This window comes from Lissotriton vulgaris, chromosome 11 (genome assembly GCF_964263255.1).
Source record: "Lissotriton vulgaris chromosome 11, aLisVul1.2, whole genome shotgun sequence".
Lineage (NCBI taxonomy): Eukaryota > Metazoa > Chordata > Amphibia > Caudata > Salamandridae > Lissotriton > Lissotriton vulgaris.
Genome location: NC_141699.1, coordinates 353,462,146 through 353,475,853, shown reverse-complemented (window position 1 = coordinate 353,475,853; position 13,708 = coordinate 353,462,146). Strand labels below are relative to the sequence as shown.

At 42.5% G+C, this 13,708-nt stretch overlaps 1 protein-coding gene across 1 annotated transcript in view; it reads right to left on the bottom strand.

Moving 5' to 3' along the window:
- The window catches only part of PROM2 (prominin 2), a 379,221-nt gene that overhangs the window by 67,364 nt on the left and 298,149 nt on the right, over positions 1-13,708 (bottom strand). Inside the window, exon 15 of the mRNA XM_086943323.1 lies at positions 5,846-5,992. Within this exon, the coding sequence (XP_086799449.1) occupies positions 5,846-5,992 (147 nt within the window). The remainder of the gene's footprint in view (positions 1-5,845; positions 5,993-13,708) is intronic.

Below are 13,708 nucleotides of genomic sequence, written 5' to 3'. Positions count from 1 at the left end.
ATACTCACTGTGGCTGGCGACTGTCATGAATGATCTTTGTGACTGTCTTTAACAAGATCAGCATCTCATGGCTACTGGCTGTAGCTGAACTAATGTGAAGGATGACTGTAATTAGTGTGAACAAGATCTGTTACTCAGGAGTATCGCGAATGATCAATTTGATGAGTATAATTTGAATGATCACAGCCAATATTATAAATATCCATTCAACTCATTATTATTGTGAATATTTACTCAATGGAAAGTAATGCAGATGAGCATTGTAACTATTGTGGATATGGAGTATTCCGAATGATAACCGTGATACAGTAGTATCATGAATGGTCACTGTGACTGGTGAGTCAGGAGGCTACCCCTAATGTTCACTTTCAATCATGAGTATTGTGATTGCACACCATGACTTGTCATTATGGTAAAAAAGCACTATACTGCAAAGAAGTAGTACTCTGGTGTAATTCCACCCACAGGCTTTCACAGCCACATTGCTTTTTTGTTTTCTCGTCTGAATACAAACAGATTTCTCTTGCTGTTTCCTGTTTTAGAGTGCTTATTTCTTTTTTACATTTGTTCCTTTTGTTTTCCTTCTGTGTAATATGTTTTATGCCTGCTTTCAACTAACTCTTACTGTAAATTCTTAGTAAATAATCTAATTGGTAAAAAAGTTAATGTTTTGAAACCATTACTGTTATTAGTTATGCGCTTCATCCTAATGTCACAGTTCGTATGAATTTAAATTAGAGCTCATAGACATGTGGAATAGAAAATTCCCGGTAGGCTTTCAAGATATCCACAATAAATCTATCTATCTATCTATCTATCTATCTATCTATCTATCTATCTATCTATCTATCTATCTATCTATCTATCTATCTATCTATCTATCTATCTATCTATCTATCTATCTATCTATCTATCTATCTATCTATCTATCTATCTATCTGTCTGTCTGTCTGTCTGTCTGTCTGTCTGTCTGTCTGTCTGTCTGTCTGTCTGTCTATTTACTTGCCACATGTGCCTTGCTATACAATAATCTAGACAGCTTCCAGCAAATAGTGATTGCTAATTTAAATAAACTAAATTTGAGTACCAGTAGAAAACAGTGTGAGAAGTGTAAGAAAATAAGCTAATCGAGATGTATATGATAAAGTCATTACATAATTGTGCAGTGATGAAGATTTGGTAATTAAGCAGTCAGGCAAAGGGGGAATCGATCCACTGTGGCCAAGACAAATGTGTTTAGATAAAGCCAATAGACAACTGCATGACCTTGAATGTTTAGAGAGAACTTATATGGAAGGAACACTTTATAGAAGGGAAATTTAAGTTCTTAGAAGAGTTAAGGGAATGGTTATATAGATGTCTGATCAAGGAGGAGGAATATCGATTTTTAAGGTTGAGAATCCAATGGCACCGACTATGTTCTATTACCGAAGGAGCATAGTAATACAATAAGGCCACTGGCCAGATCATACGTTCAGCAAAGAACAGTTATTTGGAAAATATATAGATCCCATTCTGTTGCCACATGTACATTCACTGATTCTTATATCTGGAGCACAAAATATTTTTTCTATAAAATAGCATGTACACATTGGGAACCTCATTACATTAGATGTCACATCATTGTACAAATTCATCAGATATGAGGATGGGATGCTGGCCAATGAATATCTTTTAAAGGCACGTGGCATCAGTATTTCCACCACACTAGAATGATTTTTAACTATGATGAAATAGTGTCTTATAGACAAAAATGTTCTCTTTGACGAGAGATTGTGTACACAACTCCAAGAGACCTCGATGGGTATCTGCTCTGCCTCCAGTTACACAAATTTGTTCATGGGCTGGTAGAAGGAGCAGGTGGCTTGGAGCGATACCAAGTCGGTATATGCTCAAACAATATAGTTATTTAGTCAAACTTCATCAATAATTTGTTCATAATTTGGATGGGAATGGAGAAAGAAGCTTAAGATTTATTAATAAAACTCAATCAGAAGGATTTGAGTTTACAAATAATAAGTACTTTGAGTAAAAAAGTAGCACCGTTTCTAGATGTAAGATTCATTGTAGTGGATTGTGCACCCATCATCATAAATTAAACTATCGGCCCATGGGGATAGGGGTCCCTGGGGCCTCCAGAAGACTTGGGGAGGAGATCTGCACTCCCTCTTCCCCCCAAAAAGGAGATTTCTCCAACCTCCCGAATCCTTGGCACACCCTGGGGGCTTATATGTTAGAAAGATGGGAGACTGTTTTTTTTTTTAAACGGACCATGGATCCTTTGTGGGAGTGATGGGGTGAAAGGTCCCAATCCCTTACTCTCCAACGAATGAGCATGTAGTGTTCTCTTTTTCTCTTGCCCTAGACAGGGGGTGCAACCCCTGACACCCCAAGGTAAGTATGAAGCAACAGGTTTTTGTCAGGGCAGGATATTTTTGATCTATGATTTTTCCTGGAAAAAATTCCAATTGTGCATGTGAAGTATTTGAACATTTATTTGCACTCTGTTCGCCAGAGTGGGTGAGAGATGTGAACAGGCTGGGGGTTGCGTAACTAGTTAGCATGGAGGAGTCTCGTTCGTTATAGGAATTAACCAGACAAATCGCTCCACCAACTAAGAATGGCCATGCACCACCACCCACAGAATCGAGAAAGAGCTATCAATATGTCAATCCTTTTCGTGTCTGGGCCGGGTGAGGTTGCCCGGACACAGAAAGGATTGACAGATTGATAGCTCTTTCTCGATTCTGTGGGTGGTGGTGCATGGCCGTTCTTAGTTGGTGGAGCAATTTGTCTGGTTAATTCCGATAACGAACGAGACTCCTCCATGCTAACTAGTTACGCGACCCAAAGCCTGTTCAATTTTCTCACCCACTCTGGTGAACAGAGTGTAAATAAATGTTCAAATACTTCGCATGCACAATTGGAATGTTTTCCAGGAAAAATCATAGATGAAAAATATCCTGGCCTGACAAAAACCTGTTGCTTCATGGATCCTTTGTGCCCTAAGGTAACTATAACTCACACCCTCACCATGCAAGGCTAATTATCCACATATTCCATCACTCATGACATCTTCTATGACATAATTGATAACATCACTGCAATATCTCCGTGCCCTCCTCCCCTTTATTTAAAATTGCCCTTGGGGGATCGGGACCCGGGAGACTCATTGAGGCCCCTGGGGCCAGAACCTGCTTGGGGAGGGAGGCCATCACTCAGATCCCTCTCTCCAAATACTTTAAAGTAAGACCCCTAGACCCTGGCACACCCTGAGGGTTCAAATAATAAAGTGTAAAAGACTGTCTGACATTTTATAATTTTTGAAAGCTGCGCTTACGCATGATTCTCACTGGACTCCTGGTGGATCGTGGCTTTATTTTCTTTAAAGATTTATTTTAGCTCGGGCGCCCTATTGGAGCCCCCCAACAAGACCTAGGGAGGAAGGATATTCCTACCCCACCCCTGATATTATTTTTAGCCCAGGACAGGGGACTAAGTTCCTGAGAGCTGTAATGGCTGTCTGCAACATTTTTCATGTTGCAGGCAGCCAAACAGAGCTCTTGCTCCAGCAGAAGTGTGCCTCCCATGGGATTGCCCATTTAAAAAAAATAGGTTTAATAGCCTCTCACGATTAAAACAAATATAAATATTGAATGGATTTACACCAAATCACAAAAAGCATGGTTTTTGGACCAAGATCTATCTTCCTGCCAAATTTGGTGTAAATCCGTTAAGCAGTTTTTGTGGTAGTGCTTCTTAAAAATGTCTATGGAAAACTAGTTTGGATTTTGCGTTTTAGGACCTCAACTTTTTCTCAGCTCCAGATTGACAGAGCACCCCAAAACATTCCATGCACAAACTAAGCAAACAAGAGCACTTATTGGATTGTTTTGTGAAGATTCGTCAAACTGAGACATAGTTATTAGCATGCATATACATATTTATATATATATATATATGCTGGGGCACTGGCCAGGACTGACTGGATGCCTTTAAATAAAAAGAAGCACTGAGAAACTTTATTGGAGTACCTTGAGTGGTTCGTACCTGTAATTGCTGCGCTGGAGATCGCTGGCGTACTGCAGGATTTTGTGCTATATATATCCAATTACCTCCTTCACAACAAAGGATGACGACGCCGTATGTGGTTTCCAAAATTTATTGTCGGCCACTATCAAATGCATTTCAACTGCACAGCAGTCTTGCCCACTGAGTAAGCAAGACTGCTGTGAAGTTGAAACGCGTTTGATAGTGGCCGACAATAAGCTTTGGAAACCACACACAGCGTTGTCATCCTGTGTTGTGCAGGAGGTAATTGGATTTGATAGGACCTACTCTCGTGGTCATTATGAATACCTCATTGGATTGTATCCCAACCATAATTCAAATTAGGATTGACAGCTTTCTTTATTTCACCGGCGACATCATGTTTCAATTCCAGGTTTTAATTTGTGAATCTACTGCATTCTTGAGCAAAAGTACAACATTGCAATAGCATGTAAAAGAAATGGAAGACAAACTGCACTGGAAAAAGGTGTTCATGGGGGCTTGGAGTCTTCTGTTAAACTTCCCAAACATTCTGGCCTTGAATACAGTCTGAGCCTCCAAAGGTATTCTCTTATTCCCATCTGTCAACCACCGTGTAATCATTGATTTGGTACCCTTGTCGTCTGTACACCACTCCTATCTTGCAAAGGACTTGTCTCTTTAGTTTAGTGTTTTACACAACAGTGGAGACAAGGGCACATTAGAGAATTTTACATACATCAATAGTAGAAATATGTCGAAATCAAATGGTGCATTTCCACCTCAGGGAGACTCAACAAACCACAAAATATGACAAGAGCTAATGACATGAGACTCAAATAGGAGACCCCTTCTGGTCGTAAAGAAGTGTACATATTTACAGAAAAGTCAGTGGATCTAAGGCACAGCGCACAAGGGGAGTAGGGTTATCACCTAGCTGGACACTATATTCCTAGCTCTTGGCTTTCATGTGACAACCTAATATTTCCTTTGAGTTGTAGTCATTACTTTCCTCAATCAAACGAATTGTAATGACATCCTCAATAGCAATGAACTGAAGCATGAATATTGATGGTCGGTGGTCAGATGACATGGCGCTAGGTGGTAGCTCTAGAGGGATGGAATCAAAAGCCAAATCATCAATCAAGAATGCCCAGGAAAAGCGTAGAGCATCAAGCGTAAATATTAAGGATGTTGGAATTTAACACTGTGCTGAAATATTGGATGCAATGTCAAGACCGAACAGTCAATGGTGTAGATAATAGGTGAACGCAGGTATGGGGCATATGTGTATTATTATATGCAAGTAGTCAATTGATGATTATTGTTGGTATAACCATATAAACATTGACAGTCCATTAATAGGGCTTGAAATTATTGTGGCACGCAAGATTATTCTAATGCAGCTTACTTGTGTTTTACAACTTGAACCCATTTTGTCAAGGCTTTTCCATTATAGTGATGTCTTTGGTAGCTGCAGCATTTGGCGATCAGCCTTATTTGTCGCAGTTGGTGAGAGAGGGTGAGGACGTTGGGCTGAATTTACTCTTTCTTCATTTTAGACAAGAAGCTAAAGGATGGCCATGAGAATCCGTATTCAACCACACTTTCTCAGTTCTGTTCTTCTCCACCCTCTGTAGATGGTTTCTTCCCTGAATTCAAGAACATCCTGACTCCCCTATTCTAGCTACCACAAAACTTCTTCATCTTCAACGTTCATTCTAACTCTGATCCTGTATCATGTCTACTTCCCTTCACCGAATGCTGCTTCCTTTTTCCTCAATTCTGATTCCCTGATCCTTTCTGTGTTGCTTACCTCCGCTTCAAATTGGGGGTAATTTACTTGACCCATTCCACTGGAAGTGAATCCGCCGAACCAAAAGAAGGCAATGGTCTTCACCATGTCAAAATCTGACAGGTCGATGGTGATGTTATTGGCATTCTTCAGAAAGTCAGCTGTATACTAGAGGACAAAGAGAGGAGAAAAGAGGAAAACATGTTTCCATGACACAAGTAAAAACAAAGAAAAAAGGCCGGAGCAAGCATACTGAGCTTTAACCACAGCATTTTCTTCAAATAGGACCATCACTTGATCAAAGTCGAGAAAAGCTTTGGTGCTGAAAGAAGTGGTTCTTCGTTGGCATTAACAGGGCCGGACTGGCCATAGCGGGCCCCGGGCAATCCCCAGGTGCGCCGCATGGCTAGAGGCCGGTTTTGGGCCCCTGGGGGCCATTTTTGTTACAGGGCCGTTTTTGCAGCATATCGGCCAAAAACCGGCCCCGCAAAGAGCTCTGGGGCACCTCCAACACCCCACCCCCAAGTGGGGAGGGGGCGGGCGGGGGGGCCGAGCACTTTGCCAGGGCCGGTTGAGGTTCCCAGTCCGGCCCTGGGCATTAAGCTGAGAACTTGCAACCAAACTACCAGGCCAAAATACAGAACCACACCAAAATACACATAAGGAAAACATGCTTCACATAGGCAAACATCTAAAAAACATTGGCAAATGAATCAAAAGAAGTTACAAGAATCCTTTTTGTGTTCGGGTTGGACCAGTAAACCATGTGTCTGGGTGGATCGTGCTCTTTCTGGTACCTATACATTTGTTCTATAATGGAGCAAAGTTTGAAACCTGACTTATTTATTTTTATTGAGAGAAACAGTAACATTTCAGCAAAAAAATGCAGTACATTGCAGCCAAAACACACTATTTACGGTCAATTACGATTTGAGTAGTTGACACAAAGAAAGAAGTAATGGGTTGATGCAAGCACATGATGCTAGGAGAAACAGTAAAAATATGTGTATTGTTTGACAAATCTGCATGAACCTTTCCTAAAAAAAAATATTAATCCACCTAAGGTTCTTTCAGGAAAGTTTTGGGGTGATATGTCAAGGAGAGCCTGAGAAAAAATAGGATCCCATACGTGTTTTTCCCATTTAAATTCCCATAGGAACTTTGGAAAGTGATATAGAAAAAACAGCACATTTGGCAGAAAGCTAGATCTTTACTCAGAAACCATTCTTTTTTATTTGGTGTAAATTTGTTTAGTTGTCTTTGAGAAATAAAAAATTAAATTATAGTGATATCCGGTCGGTTGGTCCTGCAGCAGTACTGCAGTACCGCTAATTTTTTTTAATGATTGAGTGAGCTATAGACTCGCCTTAGGTGCTAAGGATCTGCCCGAAGACCGGACATTGTCGAACTTCCAGTTTTTCCGCCCCATTCAAAGGTGAAAGAACTGCTGGGAATGCAATAGCAGAGAATCATTGGCTTTGCTGTTAAAAGCTCCTGATCTGCTAGCCCGTAGGCCTTGAGATTGCCCACTTGCATGGCGGTGGACCCGCCCATTCGGGGTCTATTATCTATAGCATACCAGACACAGGAAGGAGAACCAAACAATGGCCCAATGTGGAGGGAGAAAACTAGCAGCATGTCAGTGCCATTCTTAATTTCCTGGTCGCAAAGACATCTCCTTTTTAGGTCTCGCTGAGTCAGTGCATGTGCTGCTCTGCGAGACATTTAGAAAGGAGTTTTCAAAGTGATGCCCACATGCTTTTACCAGCCACCAGCTTGCTGTTACGCGCACAAGCGCGTGCAACGTGCACAGCTGTCATAGTGGCTTTATCGCGTGAATTTGATCGCGATAACTTTCGCGGTGCACGCGCACACACACAACTCCCAGGCTTCTTTTCACGCACTTGAGGTGCCCACTTATTTTAAATCACTTTCGTGGCGCAAACGCATACACAGCCCCCGTTCCCACTGCTGCGCAGCCCACGGCGCATCCAAGACCCAGCCCCCTCACCGAGGCACGCGGGCGCGCAGGCACACAACTCCTTGGCTTCTTTTCCCTCGCGTTGCATAGGACTCGGCGACCTGCATTGTTCCCACATGAAAGAAATGCTCGCAGCCCCATTATACAGTCTAATTAAATGTCAGCCTTTTCTGAGACATCGGATACACATCAGTCCATTGAATAGCCCATGTCTGTGCGTTTCTGCTGGTGCTTCGGATATCTCTAACAATGCACGGTGTCAGCCCAGAGCCACTAATTGCACTGCTTGTTTTTTAAATATCTCCGAGTCTATCATCTCCCTCGCTTGCTATGCACACGCAGAGCTTTGCAGGCCTCTGTTACAGAACCTGCCCTGCCATAACCAACAGTGCACCACTGGAAAATGTAGTCCAGCCCTCAGGAAGCGGAGGTGCCGCCCCCTTGTCCGGGGCTCCAATACTACAGGTCCCAGCAGCTCCAGTTCTCACTGCTGCACCACTCGCGTCCACTTTTTGCTCACGCTCTTCATCGGTATTGGTGCCAGCGTGTCTTCTTTCAGGTTAATTTAACTGTATATATATATATATATATATATATATATATATATATATATATATATACAGTCCAAATCCCCTTCACCTGGAAGAAGAAAAAGCCACACATAGGTAACCTGGTCCAGCACACTTTATTGCGCGGCTTTCTGGCATGACGCGTTTCGTAATAAAACTTTTTCAAATGCCTTCAATCCTTGAATGCTCGCCAATGTCCACCTTTTAAACAAAATGTCTTGCTGCGATTGGCTGCTGACACCTGACAGGTACTAGGGAGTATCCCAAAACTCGGCACTCCGGGTCTCAGGAACGGCAGTCACAAGGCGTCTGTACTGCCCCAGTGGGCGGTCACTGCCTATACTCCCTCAATGCACCTGGATGTTCTTGTGGAAAAAGCGGCTGGCCTGAACCTTCACCCCCCCCACACACCACATTTGCAGACTCGGAACATTCCAACAGTGCAGGCAGTTCCCTCGTGCAGTTCACGGTCCAAAACTGGTAGGCTGCTCCCGTGAAGCGTGGTGGTTCGGTGTTTCCCCAGACAATGAGGCGTTACCAACAAAGCACTTGCCACTGCTAACACCGAACTTCCTTTGTGGGGTGGGGGTTACAGAACCTGCCCTGCCATAACCAACAGTGCACCACTGGAAAATGTAGTCCAGCCCTCAGGAAGCGGAGGTGCCGCCCCCTTGTCTGGGGCTCCAATACTACAGGTCCCAGCAGCTCCAGTTCCCACTGCTGCACCACTCGCGTCCACTTTTTGCTCACGCTCTTCATCGGTATTGGTGCCAGCGTGTCTTCTTTCAGGTTAATTTAACTGTATATATATATATATATATATATATATATATATATATATATATATATATATATATATAACAGCAGACTCCCAACTGCTATGGTCGCAGTATTTGGCGAGCGCAGACCTCGAAAACAACTCCTTAATCTTCAATTAGGTAATAGATGAGCCAGACACCAACGTTGTTAGTTGTTGCAGTGCATTTTTAATTAGCAGTGGAAAGTGCAGAGCAAGTGCCCTCCATGACGCGTTTCGCCCCGCGGACGGGGCTTGGTCACATGACGCGCCAGGAGTGGGCGGTGGGTTAAATACAATTAAAAGCCCAAACACCTAAAGAAACAGTTTGTAAGGGTAAAATAACGACATTAATTGGCAATATAATGTGCGAGATGATCTATACATAAACAAACAAATTCCACAAATAAATGAAAAGTTTGCAACAGAATTAGAGCATAGTGCTCATAGGCGATTAGGAATAATATAGCATATCTACTTTAAGGAAAAATTACAAAAATTCATGATGGAAATGAAACCACTAAATCACTGTGCAAGTGCAAATGAAGTGAAATATTTTTCTTTAAAGATATGTAAATTCATCATATCCCTCACCATCATCAACAGTACATCACACGTTGCCAATATATACAAGTCAACTGAATTTAGACCAAAAGAAATTCTTCAAGATGTTATATATATGGGGACACAAATGGCGGCAAAGACTTCCATTCATGGAAGTTTGACACAAAACACACTTCAGAATTCTTGGCTATACTGAGCCCAGCTGTTATTACATTTTAAGAATATCTGAAAAAACTAAAAGAGACTGCAAATATCCCTCCCTCTTCAAGGATAACCAAAGGTACACATTTCATAATATGCATCAAAGAAAACATACTGAAAATTATAGGTAATGGTGCAATTCATCAAAAGCATTCAAACCGTTAGGGGACCTGGTATCAAGCAGGGCAATGAAATAGGCCTCTCTTTGACGGAGAAGTCTCTCTCGATCACCCCCCCTAACTGGATTAGCCACTGAGCACAACAAGGTATATGTGAGGTCTTTCAGTTTCTTGTCATGAACAGTTTTAAAATGGCGAGCAACCGGGTAATTCATGTCCGAGTTTACTATTGCCCGGATGTGTTGTAAGATACGTTGATTTGCTTGCAACTTAGTACTCCCTATATATGATAGTGAACATGTGCAGGTCAGTTTGTATACGACGAAGTCACTGCGACATGTCAAATGTTCCCTGATTGGTATAGGCCGATTACTGAATGCAGATGTATATTCAGTGCCGTTGACTGCAAATGTGCAGGCACGGCATGAGGTGCATCTGAAAAAACCAGGTTTATGGAACCAAGGTGGCTTAGATTGGTTTTCTGGTTGTGCACGGTCTAGGGAATCTTTCATAGAGGGAGCCCTCCTGAAAGTTATTGCAGGAGATTTAGGCAAAAAGGGAGCCAGAATCACATCGGTTAAAACAATTGGCCATTCAGATCTAATAATCTGGCTAAGCTTGGAACTTTGAGCACAAAAAGTAGTAATGAATCTGGCAGTTGTGGATTTATTAACATCAATGTCAACTGTTGTCTTAGGGGTCAGCAGTGATTCTCGTGTACGTGTTGACACTGAATTAAGGGCCCTGTCTAAAACTGCTTTTTTGTAACCCCTACGAAGGAATCTATCTCTCAATTCTGTAAGACATTGTTCAGTGACAACTGGATCACTACAAATGCGCTTAATCCTGATAAATTCACCCAGGGGTATACTGTTGATCGTATGGCGGGGGTGAGCACTACGGGCATGTAAGATGGAATTGCCCGCAGTGCTCTTCCTGAATAACTTAGATTGGACTTTGTTATCCTCAATGTAAACTACCACATCTAAAAATTCAGCAGATGTCTCAGTAATTGTGGCAGTGAATTTGAGGTTTCTGGTGTTCACATTGATTTCATTAACAAATTCAGCAGCCAAGGTTTGCGATCCTTTCCAGACGATAAAAATATCGTCTATGAACCGCCAATATGCCAGCAAGTGAGGGAGCCAGTGAGCATGGGTGCCGCCGAGCACATGCTCCTCCCACCAGCCAACATGCAAGCATTAGTAACTGGGGGAGAAACATGAACCCATTGCCACCCCACGCTCTTGGTGATATATCTCCTTGCCGAATTGGAAATAGTTGTTATGAAGGCATATGCGGATCATATCCAATAACATTTGGTTGTGATCCCTCATGATTGCCTCACGGGAATCCAAAAAATACTGGACTGCTTCCAAACCCTGGTGGTGATTGATGCTGGTGTAAAGTGATTCAATGTCCATCACCAGAAAACATAAATCAGGACCCCAAGTGATACAACTCAACTTCCCCAAAAAATCAGTAGTGTCTTTCAAAAAGGAAGGGAGAGAACTCATGTGGGGTTGTAAAAAAAAGTCAACATACTTAGAAATATTCTCGTTCATGCTTCCCTGTGCTGAAATAATAGGGCGACCTGGGACTGGGGTAGTGCATTTGTGTATTTTAGGCAACAAATAAAATAAAGGCGTGATAGGGTGCAAAACATTTAAGAATATATATATATATATAACGTCCACCATGCTGCTCGAACGAGCCTCGACCAGCCAACGTTGATGCCGTCGGTAGTAGCAGCCGCTACCTCAATTTTTTACAAGTACTGGATCCCACCATGTAGAAGGACACAGAGACGGCACACCAGGAGATCTTGCACAAATCCTTTATTGTGCACTCTTTAACCAAGGACGACGCGTTTCGGCGTAAGCCTTTATCAAGTAACCACCATATTGCATTTTGCCAAACTTATAGTCCTACATTAGTGTCAATGCTCAATGGACATAGAGGAAACACTCTAATAAGTACATTACGCTTAATCAAAGCATTCAACATTCAAAGTAAATACATTCAAAGTAAATACTTAAAAACATTTGGTGTACTTGAGTTCATGAAAAATGAGTGTCAGTCCGTTAATCAGTGGGAGCATGTAGCGTAATGAGTTTGGTTGCATTATTTATCGGAAATTGTAGTCCCGATAATGGTCAGATGATTGTGACTGAGAACTACCCCAGGCGGTAGCCAGCGGGGTAATGTAGTTCGTAATTGCGGTCACATTTACAACTGCCACAAGTAGTGAAGCCATTCGGAATCGAAGACCACTTCATCTTAACCGATTCCTTGGGATAACTATGTACTAGTCTGTCTCTCAGAGATCGTGCCCGGCGATAGGTGATTTGCGGTCTATTGCCCACTAGTCCTCCCACAATAGGGTCAGATGTTACTAATTTCCAATTGGCTCTCATTATTCTTTCCAGGGCCCACGCTCCCCTACTGTAGTTGGTGATCATCCGGGGTGCACCGGGTTGGCTCCTATTCTCCATTGCCTTCCTTTTGGAGTCACTTTTGGATGTCCTAAATAGGACTTCTTCATGTTTTAGGTCCTGGACCTTAGTCTGGGCAGTTTTCAGTGTTTCATCACTGTATCCTCTCTGGCTAAAACGTTCCATCATGGCCTTTTGTTCTTTATGGAAATCAATATCGGTGCTGCAATTGCGGCGAGCCCTCAGCAACTCCCCGTAGGGGATGCTCCTCTTGAGGGGAGCCGGATGGTGGCTCGCCGCATGCAGCACCGCATTTCCGGCTGTGGTCTTTCGGAACAGGCATGTGGTCAGATTGCCTTCCCTAATCTCTACTGCCACATCCAAAAATTCACAGTATGTGTTGCTAATCACATACGTGAACCTTAGATTGAGGTCATTATCTCCTCGATGACTGATGTATTGTCTTGCCAGTGCTTCAGGGCCATTCCAGATTAAAAACAGGTCGTCGATGTATCTGACCCACATCAAGATGTGGTCAGTATACATCTCAGACCCTTCAGCCCAGACGACCTGTTCCTCCCACCAGCCTAGGAAAAGATTCGCTAGGCTGGGGGCAAAACAAGTCCCCATCGCGGTCCCGGAGAGTTGTCGGTATACCGCCTTTTCAAACAAAAAAATGTTTTCCTGAAGACAAAATAACATCATTGTCTGAAGCATGGTATTGTGCCCCCAACAATCCACATGTCGACTTCTCAAGTAATGCATAAATGTCTCTACACCTTTCACTTGATTAATACAAGTGTATAAAGAGCATACGTCCATGCTGATCATATAGTACCCCTCCTCCCATTTTACATCATGCAGTCTTCTCAGAAAGTCTGTGCTGTCCTTGCAGTACGAATTGAGATTTTGTACATATTCATTCAGATACAGATCCAGGAATATGGATGTATTTTCCAGTAATCCTCCATTTGAAGATACAATGGGACGTCCTGGTGGTCTAGTGGGGTCTTTATGGATCTTAGGGAGGAAATATATACAGGGGATACGTGGATTTTCTGTCTTTAGAAATTTATATTCATCGGTGTCTAGTAGACCGGTATGATACCAGCCTCCAAACAGTGCATGATACTCCTTTATGGTACGTCTATACCGTTCCCAATTGATAAGTTTGAGGCATGAAGGGTCGTTTAGCTGTCTCATAGCTTCCCGTTTGTAG